At 43.5% G+C, this 27,724-nt stretch overlaps 1 protein-coding gene across 1 annotated transcript; it reads right to left on the bottom strand.

Annotated features, from left to right (window-relative positions):
• Positions 1–5,668: 5,668 nt before the first annotated feature.
• On the bottom strand, positions 5,669–26,964 carry npffr1l2 (neuropeptide FF receptor 1 like 2). Its single transcript, XM_074637233.1, has 3 exons — positions 26,608–26,964; positions 16,822–16,921; positions 5,669–8,360 (listed from the first exon to the last, which is right to left on the bottom strand). The coding sequence occupies exons 1-3, from the start codon at positions 26,948–26,950 to the stop codon at positions 7,352–7,354; spliced, it is 1,452 nt and encodes a 483-aa protein (XP_074493334.1). The 5' UTR covers positions 26,951–26,964; the 3' UTR covers positions 5,669–7,351.
• Positions 26,965–27,724: the final 760 nt, after the last annotated feature.

Raw genomic sequence — 27,724 nt, 5'->3', positions numbered from 1 at the left:
TGTGTGCATTAACATGAAAACCCCAAAACACAGATGTGGCAAGATAACACACTTTACATTACCTAATGGTTAGCCGCTATTGGTGTCACACAGAATTTAGCTTCAGCTTCTCAGTTACACCCACAACCAAATTCAGCTATGTTACCCACACCTGTCTTTTACACTTGACATGAAGGCATGCTTAGTGCGAAGTACTGGACAACAACCATGGTGCCCAAAGTATCAATCCTGCTGAGTCCGTTTATCCTCTGACTTTTCCTCGAGCGCCACCATGAGGTTGCGGTTTGTAGTTTTAAGTGAAATGCTACAAACTATTGGACGGATTGCCATGAAATTCAGGAAATCAGAGACTAAAGTGATCTTTTCTACAGTGAAATTGGCACCGTTGTAACTTATGCGTGTCCTTTCAATTATGGAATGCCATTGCATGCTCTGTGTGAAGGTCGGCACATTTGGGGTGAAAATTTAATTTAGTTAAACTTGGCAGAAAATCAGTGTCCAGGCTCACACAGTGGCTCAGGAGAAAATAATGGCCTTGCTTGCATTTTTAGTGTGAAAGGAGAGTTAGATAGAACATGTGATGGTGCAACACACCACACCATAGCCTAGATGCATTCATTGTTTTATTTGTTAAATCTATTAGGATCGATATTCCTCTGCTGGGATACTCATTAGCTACCGCTCCAAGCTGACGGACGGTAGCTCTGGCTACGCTAATGAGCTTAAAAAAATAATAACATGATGTTTGTCAAAAGACAAGCTGGTTCATTATCTTCCATCACTTCAAACTTTAGACAGGAAAACTAAACGTTGCTGGTTTGTTTGTGGTTGCAGCTTAGTGCTTTCTTTCCTCAAATACATTTCTCATAAAGAATAATGAATATTTGAACAAACAAATTGAGGGATTCAATACAAAAATATCAATAATTGAAAAAAAAAATTAATCGAACCATAGTACATAAATAGAAACAATATTACAGGCAGTTACACAGCATGAGAAAAGCATAAAGAACAACAATATACACTAAGTCAAGGTTTTACATTGCAAGCCAGAAACATGCAGTAGTCTGCAACATCTGCTTTGGTTCATCAGGCATCTTTCACTAAAATAATTAATGTTGAACACTCTTCTGATGTCTTCTCGTAAATAACAACATACAAACTAGTGATTGGTACTGCGAACAATAGACCGCCTCAAGGCTGAAATACAATAATAATGTGGCACACGATGACAAGGCCACAACCCAGAAACACTTTCAAGCTACACCACATCAGTGACGGATTAGCAATAAAGATGGCAGCAAAACACAAGGATCCCAAAGATTAACACTTTAACACATTTAACAACCCTTCTATTATGATATCCAATTCTTTGGTTGTAGATAGATGGGTACAACACACATATTTTTGGGTATGCACATTTGTATTTGTATTTTATGTAGTAGTGCTGGTAATCTGTCTTGCTGTAGTGGACCACTAACCTTGCACGGCAGCTGGATTCTGGCAATGTCACGAGACAACGCGAGAATCACAGGATCAAATATCACACGAAAATCCATTTTGGCAGGCTTCAAGTAGCTCGCCAGACAATGGACCAATCAGGGTCCTGTGAGGAGGTACTGCAGCTACGGGTGTGGCTTAGGTGTGAGAGACCTGGTGAGACCATAGTGTGAGTCAACACAGAGAGGCGACTGTTCGTTCTAAACAACAATGGCGGCTCCTAAAAAGGTTAGCATAGATGTTGCAATAGCATCAGAACTGGAGGATATTTTTTCATTGAAAAACGAGCAAAGTACGGCACTAAAGGCGATGTTTTTGCCTTCAGTTAGTTTGGCTTTCGTTAGTTTGATTGACAGATGGTTCATCCAATCACCTGCTGTATCACCTGTTCAACGGTGCATCAAATGGGGACATTTATGCTTTACACCGTACAGGGTCCCTGGTAGTGCTTCTTGCAGCATTGGCAGGGGGGCGTGCCCGTTCGAAGTGTGTGCCCGTTCGGAACGCGTGCCCGTTGGGAGTGGGCTGATTGCTTGGCCGCTGGATTGCTATTTGTAGTGTTGTCGAGAACCGCTCATTTGTTCGTTTTCTCCAGGGAAGTGAAGAAGAGTTTGGTTGTAACGTTAGTATTTCCAGCATCCAGCAGCAAAGATGAACTGGGTCCTTGGGTCCCCAGCAATACACTCCCCAAGTGTGATGTAGATTGGATGAACGGTTCTTGAGATATTCGAAGAACATACCCACAAACCTACATACAGAAAGACAGAGGTTCCTTGCTTTATATATAGTTAGATATGAAGTGAAAGGATTTGCTGTGATTGTTAGAAGAAAGTTGAGCTTTTTGTGTACGTTGCATTCTGACCACTTGGAACGTTTTTTAAAGGTGTCTTGGTTTTGTACATTATTTTGATCAGCCAAACGCTTATTCAGGTGGAGGTTATTTATTGTGTACACTGATGGAAATTGAGGTAGTTTACCAATAGCTTTTGTGTATTTTATAATGAGTAATAAGGAGAACTTGCACTGACTTTTGTACATCTGCAATGTTGTAGAGGTAGATTTTTTATCTCAGCCAGCCGATCATGCGTTCCGTTGTGTGTGTGTGTGATTATCTTTGTATGTGTGATATTATCTTTGATAGCATTAGAGTTAATTTATCCATATTTGAAAGAAACAAAGAAAGATAAACAAATACTCATTAGGTGAAAGAATGGGTCCAGACGGTTCCACTGCAGTATATGGAGGCCCCCTCTTTGATAGGTAGACATCGCTCAAGGATGCAAGTCGCCTCTTGGCAATTTCTTTCAAAAAATGTCAGTATTATTATGGTAAAAGACCTTAAAAGTAAATTTTCTATTCTATTTTTTGTTTTTTAAAATGATCAGAAACAGAGATCCACACCTCGTCAGTGTAGCATGATAGTCCACTGTTGGTAATATAAGAATGTATGTGTGTGTGTGTCTGTCTGTCCACGGTTAATCTTGCATACAACTGGACCGATCTACCTAATCTCTTTTGTTCTCATTCATGACTGTATGCTCAAGGACATCTCGTGGTTGTGGTGATTCACTATTTTTGAAAAAACTATTTTATTGACTGTTTTATATCATCATTGACTCACTTCTCTTAACCGGCCAGTAGGGGTCACAAGTGATCACCAACTGCTTCAGTAGCAAAAGGCATTCAGGCAATTGGCTAAAAGCTAGGCTCAAAACTAGCCTTACCTAGTCTGTTGCAGACCACATTTTGGCTTCTGTCGTGGCTCAAAAACCGACATCAATAGCTGCATCTAATCTGCATCTGCAGATTAATTCCATACCCGGTTATGATCCACTAAAGTTGGGCCCAACGCGAGATGAATAAATCCCCGTTTTCGCTGCCATCTGGACTGTAAGGGAGCCGAGAGGGACAATTTCAACTCTTCTTTGTTTGGGAGGGGAGAGGGAGACAACCCAGCGGAGATCTGCACTCTACTGAGTGCACTTTTCTAGTTTATTATTGTTTGAAGGCACAGTTTTTGGTGTCTTGTATGGCAATATCCATCATATGACTCCTACAGAGGCATTAACTAGTACAACTGTTTTTGCTCTACAGTTCCATTGAAGTTACCAACCTACATATACAAGAGTAATCTAGGATAGACAGTTGTAATGCACTTGTAAGATTGGTAAAGGAGGCATGGCAGTTGAAATAAGAAATTAGTTGGTCTATGAAATGGCATTTACTGTTAAAACAAGCCATTGAGGTGTGGTCTTGAATGTGCAGTACAACAATGAACTCTTTGTTATGGAGAGTATATATATACTGTATATTAGGGCTGTGAAAATTAAGGAATCCATTGGTACCATTGGTGTCATACTGGATTATCACGAAGGAGGGTAAATAACGCTTCAAACTTAGGCTAAATTTTGTCGAGGAAAAACTGGTATGGTTTCTAAGGGGTCCCTTGACCTCTGACCTCCAGATATGTGAATGAAAATGGGTTCTATGGGTACCCACGAGTCTCCCCTTTACAGACATGCCCACTTTATGATAATCACATGCAGTTTGAGGCAAGTCATAGTCAAGTCAGCACACTGACACACTGACAGCTGTTGTTGCCTGTTGGGCTGCAGTTTGCCATGTTATGATTTGAGCATATTTTTTATGCTAAATGCAGTACCTGTGAGGGTTTCTGGACAATATCTGTAATTTTTTTGTGTTGTTAATTGATTTCCAATAATAAATATAGACACACATCTGTGTAAAGCAGCATATTTGAGTATTAAATACTTGATAAATCTCCCTTTAAGGTACATTTTGAAAAGATAAAAAATGTGTTATCAATTTACGATTAATCGCGATTCAATAATTTAATCGATTGACAGCCCTAATATTTATTTTTTCTTGTCAAACTTTTCATTTACAGTTTAACAAGAACCTCAAACATCCTATGTTGATTTAATTTCTGGCATGTACAAGCATAAATTACAACATATGTTGTAAAAGTACATGGCAGTACAGTCTGACTTGGTATGGGTTCTACGCATGTTGCCACTCCATGCTGAGGTAACTCGGGGCAACAACATGAACACACAACAACATGATAAGTAACATGCTGAGAGAATTACTCATCTCCCAATGCTTAGAAATGAAGGCCATCCAGAGTCTATTCAAACAGGACTGAACCCGAGAATGCAAGTCCTGTGGTGGAGGAGACTCCTACAGAAAGCAGCAAATCACACGTCGGTGGCCTTTAGACCACCAGCGAAGTTCAATGAAATGTGATGGTGCAATGGTTTGTTAAGTGCCTGAACTTCTGTCAGTAGTTTTAATAAGCATAAAATACAAAACAATGAGATGTATAACATGCAGGGAGCTTGAATTGTGCCTAGAAGATCCCTAGTCAGTATAATCAATCTTTATACCCCTGATAAATACTGACCGGACATTGCATGTACTTCTTTTAATTTCACACAGGCTTTGTCTTTAAAATCAGGAGGAACTCAGCCCCGCTCCCCCCCCTCATCCTGCGCGGCTCCCCAGTTAACACGGTGGAGTCGTTCCGTTTCCTGGGCACGACCATCGCCCGGGACCTCAAGTGGGAGCTAAACATCAGCTCCCTCATCAGTAAGGCCCAGCAGAGGATGTACTTCCTGAGGCAGTTGAAGAAATTCAACCTGCCACAGACCATGATGGTGCACTTTTACTCGGCCATCATCGAGTCCATCCTCACCTCCTCCATCACCGTCTGGTTCGCCGCTGCCACCGCCAGGGACAAGGCCAGGCTGCAGCGGGTCATCCGTGCTGCAGAGAGGGCGATCGGCTGCAACCTTCCCTCCCTCCAGGAGCTGTACACCTCCAGGACCTTAAGGAGGGCAGGGAAGATTGTGGCCGACCCCTCCCATCCTGGACACCATCTATTTCAGACTTTACCATCTGGCAGGAGGTTAAGGTCCATCAGGACCAAAACCTCACGCCACAAAAACAGTTTTTTCCCCATGGCAGTGGGGCTCTCCAACAGCCCCTCTGCCCCCCTGTGACTGTCTCCCCCTCACACACACACACACTACTCCCCCTCTCTCATACACTCTCAATACCACCCCCTACAGTATCCCTCTCTCTCCCTCTGATACCTGATTGTTTTGTTTGCACACTGGCAATATTTGCACTATCTGTTTATACTATCTGTTTATATCATGTTTGTTTTTATAGCTTATTTTGTAAATTGTACATTTTTATTCTTATTTTATTCTAACGTTTTATCTATTCTTTGTTATTATACTGTTTGTCTCGCACCAAAAAGCCAAAGAAAATTCCTCGTGTATACCCCTTACACCTGGCAATAAACACCTTTCTGATTCTGATTCTGATTCTGATTCTGATGAATTCCATTGACTTTGTCACTTTTCTCCGTGGCTCCACATGCACATGGATGCACATGCTCAGCCAATCGTTTAACTTGACAGGGAGAGGACAGCAGTAATGACAGGCATGAAATTGGCACCTGCAGCTCTTAGCTCAACCATACTAATGTGTGAAATCAATCTGTTCATTATACTAATTGATTTGGACCAACTTCTGTCATTGTTTAAAAGCCAGCTGGCCTGGCATGCTGGACGAGGCATGGCTGTCATGAAATGAGTGCAGATCAACCTATTTTTTCAACTGTTAATGGGACTGTTTGTAACTTCTTACACGTATAAATCATTGCGTGTCAGTGTCCCATGCGCGCTCGCGTGTGGCTACGCTGTTCAGACTCAGACTCCAACACAAACTACACGGAAGCACCAAAACCGCAAAGTTCTATCTAGTGAAGCCCGTCTGTTAAACAGTGTTAACTCTTCCTGCTCCAGCCCCCCGACCGCGGCCAGAAGACACAGGGGAGACCGTAGCTTTGGTCTCCAGGGCCGGAGTCTCTGCTGTACTCTGCTCCTCTGCCTGCTTGCCTTCACTCACACACCGCGCTCGTTCTCACTCGCTCCACCTCTCCCGTGCATGCGCGCACACTACACACTGCAGAAGAGTTAGTTTAGCTCTGAGAATATCTAGTGAATGTACAGTGGACGTTTGAGCAGAAATAACTGCTGCAGCTCCTCCAGACCAACAGAGGTTTCCCGTTTTTTGTTTTCTGCTGCTGAGTGAAGGGACGGGGCTCCGGAACGAGTTACATTATCGTCTCCGACCAAAACTCCGGTGTCTACCCTGTTCCTTCTGACCGTGGTCGGGAGGCTGAAGCAGGAAACACAGTCTCAGCATTGATTCATGGAGAGACCTTCGTCTGGTCTGCTAACATTACTGCCAAGCAGGTGAAATATAGAGTGATATTGTGGTTTTAGCTGACGTGTGTCGCCTCACTGTTTTGACCGATGCTCGTTCATGTCTATGTAGAGCGAGCACAAGCGCGAGCGCGAGCAACAGGACGCTGACTTTCGTTGACTTAACAGCCACAGGTGTCTCTGTTACCAAGCAATTTCTGATTCTTACATAGAGTCCCTTTAATGTTGGGTTAGTTAAATTTGGATTTTGCTTAGCGGTCCAAATCTTGTCAAGCACTCATGTCTGCTGTCTCTGCAGTGGTAGGAGTGAGTACAATAATATGTTAATAATATTATATAATAACCCCTGTTATTGCCCCTGCCACCTCCAGTAGTGTCATCTGTGCTGTCCATTGGCTGAGCATAAGCAACTGGAAGTGCTTACATTATATACAGTATGAGGCCTTGTCTAGAACTAGGGTTGCAATGTGTAACCATCATTCCAAACAGTAACAACATTACACATCAGATAATTTACATTGTCTCTTCCTCTGAACTACAATGCAACATACTATGGCTTTGTTTGGTTCATTACTGGGTAACATTGTCAACGCTCAGTTATCCCACGCCTGGCACACTGAACCTGCCAGTGAACTAACCCTCTCTGACTCCTCGCCATTACTGCCTTTCTTATGTACAGCTGACATTTCTAACCCTTGATCTGAAAGACTTCTCTCAGAGTTGACCGCCACACACCCCACCCTTACACTCCTGTTCACCTCTGCTGTTTCGGTCAACCTGTTGTCGTTATGGACTCGATTTCTCAGCCCCAAGACGAGATGGTTGTGATTGCTAGAGGCATCTCTGAAGTGAGTACCTCCACAAGGTGCTTGCGCGGACCTGTCTTTCCTGCCCCACCTGGCCATCCTCCTCCACTGCTGGCACTGGATGAGGCAACAGAAGGGCCTGGACTTGCACACCGCCTGGAAGCCCCTCTTAAAGTTCTCATTGTAGTATCCGTAGATGATGGGGTTGACGCTGGAGTTGGAGAAAGCCAGCCAGTGGGCAAAGGGGAAGATGTAGCTGGTCAAAAGGTCCAGCTGGTCCCTGTCCAAGCCTGCGTAGTCGGTCATCATCATGAGGGTCCAGAGTGGCAACCAGGACAACATGAAAAGCAAAGCCACCAGGATGAGCATCTTTACCACCCTGATCTTTTTCTGGGAAATCATTGGCTGACCAGCCCTTCTGCCCCCAACCTGGACTGCGCCGTTGGCCAGCTGTGGCTCTCTGTTTGCAACCACGGTGGAACACAGTTTGCCTCCGATACTTCCGTACATCAGTGTGATGACAGTGAGTGGCACCAGGTAGATGTGAGCAAACAGAACCGCCGTGTAGACCTTTCTCATCTGAGGGTTGGCAAAGTTTTCGTAGCAGGTATACAGGGGAAATGTGTGGTTGACGTCATTATTGTACACCATGTAGTGGAAAGGAACTTCATCCACGGTCAGCGCCACAGCAGCTGGGCACATGATCACCACTGCTAGCACCCAGATTAACACGATGGCTGCCTTGGCAACAAGTACAGTCGGCTTGGGTTGTAGAGGGTACACTATACAGCGAAATCTGTGGTAAATAAGGAAGAGCATTGCCACAAATTAGCTATATGACTTTGTAAAGAAATTGATATTTCAGACTTATCAACTCTTATGGACCAGACACACCAAGCCGACATCTAGTGGCGATGAAGGGCGACTTGGCCGACATGTTGTACTTGAACACACTGCAAAGACTACAGTCGACGGCCAGTTAGCACGAATGTTTTGCGCCTGCGTGAGAGGAAATAACTCTCCACACCAGCAGGCGGCGGTAGTCTGTATTTGTCTTTCAAAAAGGGAAACCGGAAGACCGAGGACTGCGGATATACAAGACATTTTTTATGATACGTACATGAAACAAAGAGACATTTGCCAGTCATTCTCCGACCGCTCTCACTCACAACTTAGCTTCATTCAGATGGCCATGTCATTGTAAAAATATCCGTGTATTGGAATGATCAGATGAGATTCAACATGATGAATCGGCCGAAAAACATCTGACACGAGCAGACTTGAGCCGACGGTCCGAAACTGTCCGAGGGCCAACCCTCGGCTTGGTGTGTCAGGGCCTTTAGCCAGTCCATCAAACACCACTTTAAGTATCAAAAATAGCAATAACTCTGATATCCTGGTGGGAATTCCATAAAATCACAAACACCATTCTTGCACCAACAAACTACACTCCCATTTGGAACAAACAAAAAGCCACTGAACTTTCAGTCATGGATCAAAAAGGGCATTACACATCTTAAACATATCTTCAATAATAACACCATGGTCTCATTCTCTGACCATGTTCAGAAGTACAGCATTGGGAGCAATCACTTCCTTGAATATCTACAATCTCAAAATCTTCAAAATCTCAAATCTTCCATTCAAACTAAATTGAACATGAATGACATTGACCTGTCCTTTCCTCGAGATTTAATTAACATCACTTCTTCAAACAAAACCATATCCAAAATATATAGAATTAGAAATAATTATAAATTATAATAAAATAGGAACAAGATTTATCGATCACTCCCAATGCTGACTTCTGGAACCAAATCTGTAAGAACATTTTTTTTTTTTTTATGGGTAAAAATACCCATATGGAGCTCATAAAATACAAGACAGTCCTTACGTCTCTATTACGTCTTTATTATTAAACTTTGGGGGGGCTCTGTCAAACCAGACTGGCATGGGGTGATGTGGGCGAGGGCTGGGTCCCCTGAAACAATGGAAAAACTACAAAAGAAAAGAAAAATAACAACTATATAATACCTCAATCACAATGGACTGACTCCCTCCTACAGGGTGTGGAAGCAGCCCAATGTGAGAGAAGCTTAGAATAATCTTGCGTGGAGCAGCCCAAGGCAATGACCCCCTTAAGTTACTAAAAAAACAAATTGTGTGTTATGTTGTGTTTCTTTATTTGAACAGGGAAAATGCACAAAGAGCATTCCCCTTTTATTAAACAAGGAGATGTAATGTACCGGGGTTTTAGCAAACTGCTATTTTCAACCCGTAGTCCCTGGGAAAGTAGGTACAGTAGAATAATAAAGAGCATCAAATACAGTACTAAGGTAGTCAATACAAGTATACAACACAATGTTGAGTAGTATTTGATGCTTTACTGTGTCAGAAGCCTCTCGCAGGTCGAGGAAGACTGCCCCCACCACCCCTCCTTTATCCATTTACTTTGCAATCAATTGTTCTGCTACAACCTTTTAAATGACCTTTGAAATGGCAGGAAGCATGCTGATGGGTCTACTGTATAGTTGCTTACCTCCCGTTTATAACACACCTGCTCACTTGGTTTATCTGTGATGGTGTCATTCCAATTAATTTGCTTTATTTCGTTATCAGTGAGCACTAGATTCTTCTTTGGAATGAAAGAGGTATTAGGATTCTTTTCCATTTGGTTTTGATTGCTGGATCCTGTCTTTGTCTGCTTTCTAACAGCTAGTGTAAGATTATGATGCGAGACACCTGTGATTAAGTGTCTGTTTTATTTGTGAAAATAAGGTTTGGGGACATTTTTCTACTCTTAACCGGCCACCCTCTCGGCCACTGCTCTCCGGCCAGAGACGCAGGCTGTGGTCAAAATCGCATACTAACCTACTGCATGCTACATACTTCAATCAATATGTACTGCATTCTCGCCTGAAAACATATCAAAACTTAAGAAAGTGACATATTAACAGCTTTTAGCCTGACTAAAAATCTCACAAGATTGATGACCTGTTCCGGCTTCGGTTTTGACAGCGGCTCTGACACATTTCCGAAAACGTCGCAGCCAATTTCCAAACGGGCGTTATTTGGATAAACTGACCACATATTTGGAATGTAAATGGTTACTTTATCTCATGAAAACATAATAATAAAACTTAATAAAGTGACATATTGACAGCTTTAGTCTAGGTCAAAATCTCATAAAATTGACAGCCAGTCTCAAGGCTTTTGAGAGTACTAAGTAGACTTGAAGCCTAAGTAAACACTACAGTACATAGCGGTTACACCCGTGAGACGGAGCTGAGAGGGGGACTGCCCATTGCTCCGACGACCCATTATTCCGAAACCCCAATAGTCCGAAAAATGTCCCATTGGACCGAAAGCCCGTTATCCCGTTAAAACAAACGGCCATGTAACAAACAGAAGCACATGGCTTACTATGCAGAATGACGTTATCGGACCTTCCTGATTTTTCCTACTGGTAAAGGCATGACCCATCACCTACCGCCTCTTCTTATTAATAACAATAATAATATTTATTTAGTATAGCACATTTCATAGAACACAATTCACAAAATGATTTATATGTTATGCTCCGGAGTAACAAAAGCGTGGACTCAAATGCAGCACACAACGAGACGTCTTAAGGTATGAACAAAAGAATATTTATTTTAACAAAAACGAGATTCCAGGTAGACCAAGGAGGCGAGTTCAGGAGTGAGCAGGCAGGTTGGAGCAGCCACAGCTGGCAGGTAACAGACCTGAGCACAGAGCAAACAAAAACACGGGATGAGTCCAAGAATTTCAAGACGAGAGCAACAGCAAGGACGAGAGTCAAAATTACTAGTGAGCCTGATTTGGTTTACTATACCACTGTGGGTGACGGTACGATCTGGCGACGAGTAGCAGGAAAACCGGGGTATATATACTGCAGGTGATGAAGATTTGTCGCAGCTGTTCCAGCCGAGCCCGCCCAGAGGAGGAGGAGGAGAAGGAAGGCCACACCTCCGACACACTGACAAACTAGACACACCAGGGGAAAACACACAAGAGACAAAAGGACAGGGAAACATAGGAAACAAAAGGAACTTCTAGACTAACGGCAGTGAACATAACAGTACCCCCCCCTTAAAGAGAGCCTCTAGGCGATCAACAAGGTTTCCCAGGATTAGCCTGGTGAAACTCCCTAACCATCCCAGCATCAAGGATGCGGGAACGAGGAACCCAGGAGCGCTCTTCTGGGCCGTATCCCTCCCAGTCCACCAGATACTGAAATCCGCGGCCTCGCCGTCTAACATCCAGTAATCGTCTGACCGTATATGCTGGCTGGTTGTCAATGATCCGGGCGGGAGGAGGGGGATTGGTTGGAGGGACCAGAGGACTGGTGAGGACTGGTTTCAGCTGGGAAACATGAAAGGAAGGATGAATCCTTAGGGATTTTGGCAGGATGAGTCTGACAGTGGCAGGATTAATAATCTTCTCAATTTCAAAGGGTCCAATGAAACGGGGAGACAGTTTTCTGGAGTCAGTTTTCAATGGTATATTTCTGGAAGATAGCCAAACTCTCTGACCTGGGATGTAGACGGGGGCCGGGGTCCTGTGACGATCCGCGATCCTTTTATTCCTCTCAGCTGTCCGAACCAAAGCAGCCATAGTCTCCCTCCAAACCTTGCGGCAGCGTTGAAGGTGGTGTTGCACAGATGGCACAGCCAACTCCTCCTCTTGTGCTGGAAAAAGTGGGGGCTGGTAACCTAATGAGGCCTCGAACGGAGATACCCCAGTGGCAGCAGAAGAGAGTGAATTATGCGCATATTCAATCCACACTAGCTGTGTACTCCAAGAGGAGGGGTTAGTAGCAGCAACACAACGTATGGCGGATTCCAAATCCTGATTAGCCCTCTCAGACTGTCCATTCGTCTGAGGATGGAAACCAGAAGACAGGCTGACAGTGGCTCCAAGGGCTTGACAAAAAGACTTCCAGACCTGGGAGATGAACTGAGGACCACGGTCCGAGACGATGTCCACAGGGATACCATGCAGACGAAAAACATGATTAGTCAGGAGTTCAGCTGTCTCATGTGCAGAAGGAAGCTTAGGAAGACCAATGAAATGAACAGCCTTGGAAAACCGATCAACAATGGTGAGTATCACTGTTTTACCATTAGAAGGTGGGAGACCGGTGACAAAGTCCAAGGCGATGTGGGACCAAGGGCGACCAGGTATGGGTAATGGGCGGAGCAACCCCACAGGCGGCCGATGAGATGTCTTTCCCCGGGCACAGACTGTGCAGGCGAGAACGTATTCCTTGACGTCCCTCTCCATTGTGGCCCACCAGAAGTGTCGTCTGAGGAGTGACAAAGTCCTACTCATCCCAGGATGGCAAGCGAACCGGGAAACGTGTCCCCACTGCAGGACCTGGGAGCGAACTGACACAGGAACAAACATTCGATTAGCGGGGCCAGTACCTGGATCCGGTTCTTCACGTTGAGCCTCCCGAACCGCTGACTCAACCTCCCAGGTTAACGTCCCCACCACCAAGGCTGCCGGCAGAATGGTGTCTGAAACACTTGGTGACTCCTCCGATGAAAACTGCCGGGATAACGCGTCAGGCTTGATGTTCTTGGAACCAGGACGGTAAGTAAGGGTGAAGTCGAATCGACCAAAAAATAAAGCCCACCGAGCCTGGCGGGAATTCAGTCGTTTGGCTGACTGGATGTAGGCAAGATTCTTGTGATCAGTCCATACAATAAACGGAATCTCCGAACCCTCCAACCAGTGTCTCCATTCCTCCAGGGCCAACTTCACTGCCAACAACTCACGATTTCCCACGTCGTAGTTGCTTTCAGCTGGGGACAGACGTCGAGAGAAGAACGCACAGGGATGTAGCTTCTTATCGGTCTTGGAGCGTTGGGAGAGGACAGCTCCCACACCAATGTCCGAGGCGTCAACCTCCACGACATACTGAAGAGAAGATTCAGGTTGCACCAGGATGGGTGCGGACGTAAAGCGGTCCTTTAATAAGGCAAACGCCTGATCCGCCTCAGGAGTCCAGCGAAAAGGAACAGCAAGGGATGTGAGCTTGGTCAGTGGAGCAGCAATTCTGCTGTAATCTCGGATGAATCGACGGTAGAAGTTGGCGAATCCAAGAAAGCGCTGCAAGAGCTTCCTGGAGGAAGGTTCGGGCCACTCTGCCACCGCCTTGATCTTGTCCGGATCCGGCCTCACCTGCCCACTCTCAATGATGTAACCGAGGAATCCAACAGAGCTGACGTGAAACTCGCACTTCTCCGCTTTCACAAACAGCTTGTTCTCCAGTAGTCTCTGGAGCACTTGGCGTACATGAAGCTGGTGTTCTGCGGGATCAGAGGAAAAAATCAAAATGTCATCCAGGTAGACAAACACAAACCGGTCCAAAAAATCTCTCAAAACATCATTAACCAGTGCTTGAAACACTGCAGGAGCATTAGTCAGTCCAAAAGGCATCACTAAATACTCAAAGTGACCCAGTGGTGTGTTGAATGCTGTCTTCCATTCATCTCCCTCTCGAATCCGTACCAAGTGGTACGCGTTCCGCAAATCTAGCTTGCTGAAGACAGTAGCTCCCTGTAGAGGTACAAAAGCAGAGCTGATTAATGGCAGAGGGTATTTGTTCTTCACCGTGATATTGTTTAACCCTCGAAAATCAATACACGGGCGGAGAGTCTTGTCTTTCTTGCTCACAAAAAAGAATCCTGCCCCTAGAGGCGAAGAGGAGGGTCTGATGAGGCCTGCAGCTAGAGAGTCATTAATGTAGGTCTCCATAGCACCTCTCTCAGGACGTGACAAGTTGTACAGGCGACTCGAAGGCAAAGTGGTACCAGGTAGCAGTTCAATAGCACAATCGTACGGACGATGAGGTGGCAAGGATAACGCTCTCTCCTTACTGAAAACCTCACCGACCTCATGATATTCAGGGGGCACAGCAGACAAGTCAGGAGGAACACAGGGCGGAGGGGCAACACTGATCTCTACAGGTGGTAATGCAGACTGCAGGCACGAGGAATGACAAAAACTACTCCATCCCATAATCTTACTGGTCGACCAGTCGATCTGGGGGTTGTGTAGCTTTAACCACGGGTGTCCGAGAACAAGAGGAGTCTTAGGGGCAGAAAAAACAAAAAATTGTATTAGCTCACGGTGGTTACCAGACAGAATGAGAGAAAGAGGCTCAGTGCGGTGAGTTACTAATGCTAAGGACTTGCCGTCTAAAGCACAGACTCTGACAGGAGACTCCAGGGGTTCAATGCTGATGCCAGCCTGAGAGACTAACTCAGCATCTAGAAAACTCTGCTCTGCACCGGAATCAATCAACGCTAACAAGGGCAAGGACATGTTACTCATACACAGTTTAGCAGGTATTTGAGTACGAGGTCTAGTGTTGGTGGGGGCATCAGACTTACTCACCAGTATCCCCACAGCTACTGGTGAGCCCGCTCTTTTGGGCGGAGAGGACATGCAGCAAGGAAATGTCCGACTTGACCACAGTAGATACATTCACCCGCTCGGATCCGTCTCTGACGTTCAGCGGGAGTGAGATTAGTCCGGCCCACCTGCATGGGTTCATCAGAGTGAGCAGAGGAGCTGGGACCGGAGCCGTGAGTCTCTGACGAGCCGGAGGCAACTCTCGCGAGAGTAGGAGTAGCGGCAAAGGAGTTCATGGGAGTGTGGGATTTGTAGTTCTTCTCCCGGCGTCTCTCCCGCATACGGTTGTCCAGTCTTATAGACAGATCAATAAGAGCATCAAGGGAGTTAGTATCGTCACGGACAGCAAGTTCATCCTTTAACTGTTCACACAGACCGTGTAGAAAAACTCCTTTTAATGCCTCGTCATTCCATCCAGCCTCCGCAGCCAGAATCCGGAAGTCCACAGAATACTCCGCCACACTTCTTTGACTCTGTCGTATGTTCAGCAAACGTTTAGCAGCGTCTCCAATACATACAGGGTGATCAAAAACTTTCTTCATTTCACTCATGAAACGATCATAGGACACAGAATTTATCCCTCCTCCTCCCAACATTGCTTCAGCCCAGTCCAGTGCTCTCCCTCTTAATAGTCCCGTAACATACGCTACCTTGGCCTGGTCTGTCGTGAAGGTGACTGGTTGTCGGGAAAAAACCAGAGAACATTGGAGCTGGAATCCTTTGCATCTCCCCAAATCACCGGCATATGGTTCAGGTGGAGGAACAGGTGATTCTCTGAGTGGCTGAGGCGGAGAAGGAGGAGGCAGAGCGGGGGATGGGGCTATTTGGCCTGAAATTGTCTCCAAACATTTTCCCATCTGAGACATTTGACTTCCTAAAGTTTGTTGGGTCTCTAATAAACCCTGAAGTAATTGGTGATGTTGTCCTAACAAAATATCGTGGCTGGAAACAGCCTTCTGAAAAACATTTGTGTCTGCTGAGTCCATTGTTAGGGCCAGATCGTTCTGTTATGCTCCGGAGTAACAAAAGCGTGGACTCAAATGCAGCACACAACGAGACGTCTTAAGGTATGAACAAAAGAATATTTATTTTAACAAAAACGAGATTCCAGGTAGACCAAGGAGGCGAGTTCAGGAGTGAGCAGGCAGGTTGGAGCAGCCACAGCTGGCAGGTAACAGACCTGAGCACAGAGCAAACAAAAACACGAGATGAGTCCAAGAATTTCAAGACGAGAGCAACAGCAAGGACGAGAGTCAAAATTACTAGTGAGCCTGATTTGGTTTACTATACCACTGTGGGTGACGGTACGATCTGGCGACGAGTAGCAGGAAAACCGGGGTATATATACTGCAGGTGATGAAGATTTGTCGCAGCTGTTCCAGCCGAGCCCGCCCAGAGGAGGAGGAGGAGAAGGAAGGCCACACCTCCGACACACTGACAAACTAGACACACCAGGGGAAAACACACAAGAGACAAAAGGACAGGGAAATATAGGAAACAAAAGGAACTTCTAGACTAACGGCAGTGAACATAACATTATATGAATAAAAAAATATTAAAAACAATAAAAACAATAACACAGCTGTTAAAAACATAAACTTACAATACTAGACAGCGCAAGGTGACACATAAGGCAGTTTGAATAAGTGAGTGTTTAGCTGTCTTTTAAAGGCGTCAAAAGAGACACATACAATACTAAATCTGTTTATGTTTTGTGTTACTGTCTGTCTAATTTGTCACCTTTATGTACTGTGTCCGGTTGCACTAATACAAGGGGAGGAAAAGGTTATCAAAGCACAGCATACACTAACCTTTCAACAGCTATGGCCACCAGGGTAAAGACTGATGCTGAGACAGACATTCCCTGCACAAAGCCACTCATCTTGCACACCGTGTTGGAAAATGGCCAACCTGTTGAAAAAAAAGACAAATGCTCATTAGAGTCAAGCTTGTGGCTAGACCTCAGTGGTATTACAGTGGGGATTTTCAGAAACCTAGAAACACTAGTTCACAGCAGACTCATGCAGAACTTGTTACAGAGTGACCATAATGTGACAGGAAGATGTTTCAGGTAGTATACAGATATTATTAAATCTGGGTTTGAAGTGGATGTGGAAATGCAGAGGAAACACAAAGCATGCACGTGAGAGTGGAGCGAAATAGCGAGAACGAGCGCAGTGTGTGAGTGAAGGCAGGCAGGCAGAGGAGCAGAGTACAGCATGCACTCCGGCCCTGGAGACCAAAGCTACGGTCTCGGTGGTCTGGGTATCATCGGATAATCCGTTTTTCCTTTGGAATTCAGAAAGGAAAAAACTTTTTTTTATTTTTTCGTTTCTGAATCAAAAAATGAAATGCCAGCTAGACAGAATAAAGCTCTGTCTGTCATGACAGTAGAACTGTACTGAAGGTCGTTCCTTTACTCGGGTGACTCTTTACAGCCGTCTGAAGACAGCAGGTATCTGTTAAATCTACAGTATCTGGAGTGATGAAGTGGCCTTCAGTACAGTACTATTGTCATGACAGACAGAGCTTTATTCTGTCTAGCTGGCATTAATGTCATAATCGCTTGTTGAAGAATCAGCATTATCATGATGTAGAACTACTCGGCTACAGCCTTCCTAATGGAGTGAAGGGATCAGGTGGAAGTGTCAGGTGCTTCTCACCTGCCGACATAAAGAAACAGCCCATAGTAAGAGTGTGAGAGAGAAAATTGTCAATTATGTGAGAGTTCTGTATAACATCTGTAGAAACCCTCCCTGTTGTATAACATCTGTAGAGACCCTCCCTGTAATTTATCACACACTTTTTGGATAAAAGACATTCATGTGTTTATGAAAAGAACAAAAAAAATAAATATCTATGTATGTATTTATTTGTGTATTTATTTAGCCTATCTATCTTCTACTGTTACTTTGATCCTGTGCTTAAATAATGTTACACTTTTATAGAATGACCAAACTATCTTCTTGGCTTTTATTTTGACATGTTTGCCTTCACTTCCTGGTCACGTGACTGCCGTTCTCCGCTCTTCGATTCAAAACAGAAAATGACAGAAAGAAACTTGAAGAAACTAAATCGGATCGTTTTTTTTATTTGTTTTTTTCGTTTTTCGTTTGGAAACAAAAAACAAACAGAGCACCACATGATTCCGTTTTTCGTTTGTGGTTTAAAACGAAAAAACGAAAAACCCACGTGACTTCCGTTCTTCAATTAAAAACGAATAATGAGAAAAGGAATTCGCAAAAACAAAAAAAACGGCCCGGTTTGGGTTCGTTTTTCATTTTTTGATTCAGAAACGAAAAACGAGAAAACGGCCGTTTTCTCGTTTTTGGTTTAAAACGAAAAAATAAAAAAAGTTTTTTCCTTTCTGAATTCAAAAGGAAAAACGGATTATCCGATGATACCCAGACCCCAAACCGGGCCGTTTTTTGTTTTTGCGAATTCCTTTTCTCATTATTCGTTTTTAATTGAACGGAAGTCACGTGGGTTTTTCGTTTTTTCGTTTTAAACCACAAACGAAAAATGGAATCACGTGGTGCTCTGTTTGTTTTTTGTTTCCAAACGAAAAACGAAAAAACCAAATTAAAAAAACGATCCGATTTAGTTTCTTCAAGTTTCTTTCTGTCATTTTCTGTTTTGAATCGAAGAGCGGAGAACGGCAGTCACGTGACCCGGAAGTGAAGGCAAACATGTCAAAATAAAAGCCAAGAAGATAGTTTGGTCATTCTATAAAAGTGTAACATTATTTAAGCTCAGAATCAAAGTAACAGTAGAAGATAAATAGGTTAAATAAATACACAAATAAATACATACTGTACCTAAAAAAGCCTAATTAATTATATATCCTAGACACATGCACTGTGCCAAAATCATGGAAATTCACAATAATTAGGCCTGTGCTAAAAAAGCCGATGCAAGTAAGCCAAATGATCTGTGGCCTATCGCAATAACCTCCATATTGTGTAAAACCATGGAACGAGTTCTTGCCAGCCACCTGACCAGCACAGTGCTAGATCTGCTCCAGTTCGCTTAAATAAGAGCAACAGAGGCCCAGACGACGCTGTGCTGACTCTGCTTAACACAGTCACAAAACACCTGATGTATCCTAAAGGTTATGCCAGAGCTTTATACGCGGATTTTAGCTCAGCTTTTAACTCAATGAAGACGTATATTCTCCTGAAAAGGCTCCTTGATCTCAACATCAACACAGGGTTAGTTCTGTGGATCAGAGGGTCTGTGTCAGGGAGAACATATCAGACGTGCTGCCCACAAGGCTGTGTTCTTTCCCCTGTGCTATTCTCTCTTTTTACTAATGAATTTATGACCAATGAGAAACATTTTAGACTGTTTAAGTATGTGGATGACATGGCCTTAGTTGGCCTTTTACAGGAAACAGGCCCACTAGGTGAAGCTGCCTATCTGGCCCACACTACAGCCCTTCAAACACAGTGTCACACTAGCCAGCTAGAAATCAATGTGGCCGAGACGAAAGAATTAATCATGTGCTGCACAAAACAGCATTTGATCACAGAGCCAGTTTCACTTGATGGCCAACATGTTGAAACTGTGGGACACTTTAAATACCTCGGTACAGTCCTGGACACCCAGGTGAGCTTCTCTGTAAATACAGAGTATATTTTCAAGAGATGCTCACAGTGACCTTTATCTTCTAAGGAAACTCAGTGGCCTCGGTGTCAGCCATCAGATTTTAGAATTAGTGTACAAAACTATTGTTGAGAGTGTTTTAACCTTTAACCTTCCTGCCTGGTACGGTCACCTACACTGTAGATAGAAGAATAAACTGTCTAGGATTGTGTCAATGGCAGGCAAAATAGTTGGAAAACCCCAAAAGCCCTTGACTCAACTTTTTACAGAAAGGACGAGGAAGAAAGCGAGGAGTATCCTGGCAGATAGCTCCCATCCTCTCTGCAGCCAGTCGGGAGGCGCTATAGAGCCCCTCTGGCAACTAAACATGTGTTTAAAAAGTCTTTCATCCCAACTAGTGCCATCAATATTCTAAACTCAACACAGTGACTGAGCAGATCTGAGCCACAGACACTGACATGAACTGTTTTAATGTGTAACATAACCTGTCTCTGTTTTTTACTAACTGCTGTCTGGTTTTTAATGTCTGTTGTTTTCTGTGTTTTGTGAGCTGAAGACAAATTTCCAGCCTGGTGGACAATAAAGTTGTATTGTATTGTATTGATCAGATCATATTGAGGGGCCGTCAGCTTTACAATTTAGTTTGGAGGGAGATTCGGTATCAGTGAAGTCAGTGCATTTTATGAGTAGGCCTTCTGTGACGTTACCCACCACAGGGGTCAGAGGTCACCACTCCTCAATCACCAAGGATTTTCTTTTCAGTCAAATTTAGAATTTTGACGCATTAATAGATGAAAAGTCAAGTCAATAATCATGATCAATGATAGAGAAGTATGGTTGATCAGCATGTTTGCCAACCTTCAGACATCATAGTCTAATATGAGGATTAATCAGCCTGAGTTCACTAAAAAACTGAAATCACTAACTTTCTGTATTCTGTTTGGTGGTTTATGATGCTTTTCAATCATTTCTAGTCTATTTGGTAGTATATGTAATTTTACTTAATTTGTTCGACATCATGATAATGCTGATTTTTCAACCAGTGGTTATGACATTAATGCTAGCTAGACAGAATAAAGCTCTGTCTGTCATGACAGTAGAACTGTACTGAAGGCCTTTCCTTTATTCTGGTGACTCTTTACAGCCATCTGAAGACAGCAGGTATCTGTTAAATCTACAGTATCTGGAGTGATGAAGTGGCCTTCAGTACAGTACTATTGTCATGACAGACAGAGCTTTATTCTGTCTAGCTGGCATTAATTTCATAATCGCTGGTTGAAAAATTAGCATTATCATGATGTAGAACTACTCGGCTACAGTCTTCCTAATGGAGTGAAGGGATCAGGTGGAAGTGTCATGTGTGTTGAAAGGAGTAGCCACATAGTGCTTCTCACCTGCCGACATAAAGAAAACAGCCCATAGTGAGGGTGTGATTGAGAAAAGTGTCAATTATGTGAGAGTTCTGTATAACATCTGTAGAAACCCTCCCTGTTGTATAACATCTGTAGAGACCCTCCCTGTAATTTATCACACACTTTTTGGATAAAAGACATTCATGTGTTAATGAAAAGAACAAAACAAAAATATATCTATGTATGTATTTATTTGTGTATTTATTTAGCCTATTTATCTTCTACTGTTACTTTGATCCTGTGCTTAAATAATGTTACACTTTTATAGAATGACCAAACTATCTTCTTGGCTTTTATTTTGACATGTTTGCCTTCACTTCCTGGTCACGTGACTGCCATTCTCAGCTCTTCGATTCAAAAGAGAAAATGACAGAAAGAAACTTGAAGAAACTAAATCGGATCGTTTTTTTAATTTGGTTTTTTCGTTTTTCGTTTGGAAACAAAAAACAGAGCACCACATGATTCCGTTTTTCGTTTGTGGTTTAAAACGAAAAAACGAAAAACCCACGTGACTTCCGTTCTTCAATTAAAAACGAATAATGAGAAAAGGAATTCGCAAAAACAAAAAACGGCCCGGTTTGGTTCGTTTTTCATTTTTTGATTCAGAAACCAAAAAATAAAAAAACTTTATTTCCTTTCTAAATTCAAAAGGAAAAACGGATTATCCGATGATACCCAGACCGGTCTCCCCCGCGTCCTCCAACCGCGGCCAATACTGTTTTGCAAGACGGGCTTCACTAGATATAACTTTGCGGTTTTGGTGCTTCCGTGTAGTTTGTGTTGGAGTCTGAGTCTGAACAGCGTAGCCACACGCGAGCGCGCATGGGACACCGACCCGGATTGATTTATATGTGTAAGAAGTTACAAACAGTCCCTTTAATTTCATGGAACCTTCAGTTTGACTTGACAGCTCCCACTCGATCTTCCCATGGAAACACTGGGGAGGTCACCAGCTTTAAAGGCAAACTTGGTGGTCTTTGTACAGCGGTCTTGAAACCTTTCAGATGTGTCAACTTGACTCTCCATCTGTTCCTCAGCAGGTAATAAGACAACCAGCCGCCTAACGTCCCTGTGAAGGATGGTGGCTTGGATTTTCCTTTTCTGCCCATCAGAGGTAGGATGGTTTGTCTTTGCTTTCAAAACTTTTGTCACAGGTACATGGTAGCTTGCGTTAACGTCCCTCACGATGCCTTTGCTGTCTTGATTCGTGCCGACGACTCTGCCAAGCTTGAATTGACCCCTTAGCGCATTTTGGTTGCTTAGCCAGACAATGTTCCCAACAGTGACATTCCTTTGTGAAGTGTGTCACTTGCTCCTTACAAACAAGTTGGGGCCAGCGAATTGACTCTCCAGAACTTGATCACCTCTGACTCCATTGCTCAGAGTCCTTTGTAGGGGGTAGGGATGTCCATAATTAACCGTTAACCGTTAACCGACATTAAGCATTTTAACCGATTAACGCTATCAGTTAAAACAGTTAAAAGAAATGTTAATAATTAACTCAAAAGCTGAGCAGCTTGTCAGCTTTAAGGAGAAAAGCTGGTCCACCTTAACAGCCCACCTTAAGAGGCGGAGCCGGAGTTGCAGGATACAGGAAGTCGGCTCCGGTCTCTGGCTCGCTTGAGCGGAGCGGAGGAGTTGTAGTTTAGTAGCATTTATTCACCAACAAATAAACTGCACACACACTGCTACACCTACGTTCACAGCTAGAACACCACCAACAACCTCACACTCACCACCAACACACACACACGGTCTGTTGGAAACTCACTAAAGTTACGCAGACTACGTGCGTGGCGGCGGCGAGCCTCCGGCAATGCTAGAGCTGCTAACGTAGCTCAAAAATACACACTGTTTGTTGGCCACTCGTTAAAGTTATAGCGGGCAGACAAAGGGTGCATCCCAAAGCTCTTATTTGTCGTTTCATCGCTACTCGCTCGAACCGGAAGTTGTTCTGGTGCGCCATCTTGAAGACCGTCCCAAAGCTCTTATTTCTGCACCGAGGAGCGAGGAGCGAGCTCTGAGGAGCGAGGAGGGATCTCTGAGGAGCGAGGAGCGAGGATACATGAGAGCAGCCTTCACGGAAGTCTTTTACCGACCGACAACGCCCCCTTATTGGATATCAGTTACTGATTGGACGCTGCTGCAGACCGGACTGATCTGATAACTTTACCTCTCAACATCACTGGAGTTTCATACCGGAGTGAAAATAGATCACAGATTAACAGTTTTATAGTTTAGTTGTCTTCTGATTCACCATCTAGTTAAAATCTGTGTTAACTGTAGGTGCGAACAGCAGCAGAAGGACCTGCAGTATCTCTCCTTCACACACTGCCAGTGAAGTAGCTTGATACTGAGAGGGCTTTATAACACCTGACAAACAGGCTTAAATAACTTTCTTCATTTATTAGAATGTTTTTTCTTTTCATTATCTGTTATTTCGCCCGTTAACTTTTATTAATGATACTATTAAAGTCAGAGAGAGAAGGAGAGTCTGTCTGTCAGCAACAAACACCTTTTACATCATTTATCCTCATTTCCATTCAGTCACATGCAAAGCTGATAATTCCTGAGCGTCGGGTTTGATATGAGTTACATCATTTACATTTTCCCTGAAACATTCAGCCTAATAAATAATGGCCAGTGTTCAAAAGACACCATAGTCATATTCTAGGTTATTAAATAATGAATTCACAATCAGAATATCAATAAATACAGACGCTAATAATGAATAAATAATATAAAGGCATTGTTCCAGTAGAGATGGTTCCTGGTCCTCTAAGCAGGACTCAGTCCACAGTAGAAATACAGACTGCAGCTGTTATTCATGTGCAGGTGTTTGTTAAACAGGTAACAGGCTACAGAGAGAAAACACTGCTGCTCTGCCGCTGATAATAACTGTGTGTCTTTATTAGTATTATTAGTACAGTTCAGACACAAACTCCATCTAAAGTCTCTACAGCTGTTAAAGCCAACTGACAGCTGATCCAGCTGTGATCAGGTGCTGCTGTCATCAGAAACGGACGTTGCTTCACGTGACGCTTCAGAGGAAACGACCGTCTCATTTCTCTTAAAACATATTTCCTAAACTAAACAAAATGTGCGGTGGAGACTTTTACTGGGAAAGTGGCTGCATGTCTGCGACACTACTCGCAGCATCGTGGGTGCTAAGTTAACGCTCCCGGACGGTGAACTGGGGACTCCCGGCAACCAATATCTGTTGTGCTCCTGCAGCTGGTACGAGGCACAAATCTTGTCGGCTAACGGTTAATAATCGGTTAACGAGGGTCGGTTATCGGTTAAGAAAACTTTTCAAAATGAGCATCCCTAATAGGGGTAGCTTGAAGGGTTGAATGTCTTGAAATCCCTGCTTTGAGACGCTCGACCAATTAGGAGCGAATTGGGTGTGATATATTGAATACAGTCCTCGTGGCTCTAAACCCTGGCGTCAATGGGGCGGTCATGGTGTAAGCCCCACAGCTACTGTAGTGGCTGTTTGTGCTGTGCGGTAAAATAAGTTTGGTCAATTATAATTCCATTAGATCTTCCAGAATAACAGCTTTTGATAGGGAATGATTTCAATGCTGTACGGCTTGATGCTATTGATCTAAAGGCCCAGACGCACCAAGCCGACATCAAAGAACTAGCGCCGATGAAGGCCCCCTGGTGCTTCGCCTCATATCGCAAGTTGTACTCGAACACTTAGCAAAGACTACAGCCGGCGGCCAGTTACCACCTACGTACTTCGCCTGTGAGAGAGGAAATAACCCTACTTCAGAATGACTGTTTTTGAAGAACTTGAGGCTGAACTGAATGAATTCATCAGTAAAAAGGGCATTAGTTGACGACCTTTGAGTGTTATGGGATGCTTCAGAAATAAAAAAAATATATCCTTTGCATCAAATCTTAATGACGTTAGGAGCCGTCGTATTGAGTCTTTGGAAATTTAAATTGCAACGTTAGAATAAGGCATGCTAAATAACCCTTCACCTGAAAACATTCACAAGCGACGGAATTTACTGAATGAATAAGACACGAAGCAGAATTCATTTTTCAGTGCACGGCAGAACTATTATATAAAAAATGCTTGACTCAGCCAACTGCTTGCTTAGGTTAAGGACAAATGGCCCCTTAGCAAATATCTCAGCAAATAGGACCAAAGACATTGACTTAACCTCTGATCCAATAAAGATTAATAGCACCATCAAATGTTGAAAAGAGGATGAAGCTGTTACTAGCAGTAAAGGCAACTGCCTTCATCCCTAAAATAGTGTTAAAGCTTATAACAACCACAAATTATTTCATCACATTCACACACATTTCAAACAAAACTAGAATGGCAATCGTAAAATCTCAGAACAAAAATATCAAATATTAAAGCTTCAGTAGGCAGAAAGTTTCCATAATAACAAATTCCATAATAACCTTTCAACATTCAAGTGTTCTGAGAGAAAACTAGACCTCTGCACCTCCTCATGGCTCTGTTTTTAGGGTTTAGAAAAATCTAGCCTGTGATGGGAGACTTTGGCCAATCACAGGTCATTTCATAGAGAAAGCGTTCCTATTGGCTGTTCATTGAACGTAGGCCGCTGTCAATCACTCGTGAAGTTCCAAACAAACAATCAGTAGGCAGCGCCGATCAAATATGAATCAATATTCTGTTACTGTAATGCCTATTTCTTGCCTCAAATGTTCTCAGAATCATCTTGTAGTGTACTGTTTAGCTGTAAAATGAGAAAGTTTGCTCTGGCTGGTGGGCGGTGCTTGGTTGGTGTCTGGTTAATTGGACTGGGTTGACACAGGGAGGCTAAAACTGGGACCTCATCCACTCTACATAGATGGTTTCCTCATTGCCTTAATTTTGATCCACCTTTCCCACATGAACCGAACCAGCTGTTTGACTGACAAAAAGTGGGAACTGTTCACCGGCCTAACTGTACAGTCAACTGATCTCAACATGGCGGCCGGGTCACAAACTTTCTCATTTTAAAGCTAAACAGTACACTACAAGATGATTCTGAAAACATTTTACACAGGAAATAGGCATTGCAGTAACAGAATCTTGATTCATATTTGATCAGCGCTACCTAGTTTGACCGTTTGATCGGAGTTCGCGAGTGATTGACAGCTGCTCAGAGACGGCAAGGCTCCAGCTCGGCTCTGATTGGATGTTTTCTTCCGGTCTGCGAAATCTTGCAGACGCCGTTAAGAGCACCGGAGGACACATACGCACATGATATTTTTTCAGATTACCTGTCTCATGCACTACTCTCAGGATATAGTGAGCGTTTCATAAAAATAACTGTTTTTAATCATATTTGCTCCATTTCTACCCACTGCAGCTTTAAATGTGCATTATTATATTTTCTCTCTCACACACACACCTGACATCCTAAGAAATGCTGTTAAGATTAGATTCTCTATTTTTACAAATCTTAAATTGAAAGTCCAACCAAAGTTACAAAACTAATTTCTGTTTGCAGACAAATTGAAATAATTGAACTAGATGATTGCCAACACCTCTTGGTAATGTTGTGAAATTGTAAGTGCTGTTCCAAACACTTATGACGGGGTATTTACCTGTGATGAGGTTGTCCACCAGTGTTGTGGGGATGCAGAAGATGCCCACCAGCAGGTCACTGATAGCCAGGTTGAGGATGAAGAGATTAGTGACTGTGCGCATACGCCGGTTTTCCAGTACGATCAGACACACCAGGATGTTTCCCACCATACACAGCAGGAAGATGAAGAAGTAGGCCAGGATGTAGCTGGCAGCCACATAGAGAGAGTGCTGATAGTAGGGGGAAAAGGTAATGTTGGTGACGTTTGTGGCACCGTCTAGGCTGATGTTTATAACGGCCGCTGTGGTGGCCGATCCTTCCAACTCCATCCCTCCCTCGCCCATGTTGTCCAGTATCTCCATTCTTTGGATGAACCAACACTGCAGGGGGATATCAAATAGTGTGGAGAATCAAAAAATATCACCTGATTTGCTTGACATTTAAAACATAACATCTGCAACACATTTTATTCAGTAAATAACCCTTGACTCAGTAAGGATGTCTCATCTGGAAAATCTGTTGTTTGTCAACTGACTTTTCGCTAGGCAGGCCTGTCAAGCTTTATTTCTCCTCATGCCAAAGTGATGTGTATGAGACTCTAGTCAGAGCGATACTCTGCATTTAAAGAGTTTTGACCATTTAGTTGTGTATTTTTTTTAGCCTTTCCAAAACCAAATACACAAGAGCAGAAGTGTAAGAAGGAATAAAACATTATGTCTGTTGTGAACGTTAGCATGCGGGGCTAACTAGCTTACTGCCTAGTAACCTAGCACTACTTCCACATCTAAAGGGTATTACATACAGAACAAATTGTGGGGTTACAGGTTATGTAAAAAAAAACACATAGCATATTCACTGTGTAGTATTTCACCACTGAGTGGAAGCCAGTCAAAGAATATATATTATTTTCAAATAAAAATGAAATGAGGTGGTAAGCCGATGTGCAAACTCAACATGTGGACGATTATTGCAGGAGCAAATAGTTTATGGTTATGGGTAGTTTATGCTCCAGCAACCCGTTAGGTTCACAAAACATCAGCAGGTCCTCATGCTAAAGCTATACGGCAGCGATCAGTTGTCATTTCAGCTGACAAAATTAAAGGTCGCCGGCTAGATATGGGAAGCCGGCTTTTGTC

The sequence above is a fragment of the Sebastes fasciatus genome, chromosome 6, assembly GCF_043250625.1.
Source record: "Sebastes fasciatus isolate fSebFas1 chromosome 6, fSebFas1.pri, whole genome shotgun sequence".
In the NCBI taxonomy this organism is placed as follows: Eukaryota; Metazoa; Chordata; class Actinopteri; order Perciformes; family Sebastidae; genus Sebastes; species Sebastes fasciatus.
This window is presented reverse-complemented; position numbering and strand designations above follow the sequence as displayed.

What these genes read in the sequence shown, in the direction of transcription:
- npffr1l2 (XM_074637233.1), bottom strand. Translation starts at nt 26,950, where the DNA reads ATGGAGATACTGGACAACATGGGCGAGGGAGGGATGGAGTTGGAAGGA. An exon ending in GGTGGACAACCTCATCACAG is followed by an intron (nt 16,922 to 26,607) that starts GTAAATACCCCG and finishes TTTTTTCAACAG; the next exon opens with GTTGGCCATTTTCCAACACG. An exon ending in GTGGCCATAGCTGTTGAAAG is followed by an intron (nt 8,361 to 16,821) that starts GTTAGTGTATGC and finishes TATTTACCACAG; the next exon opens with ATTTCGCTGTATAGTGTACC.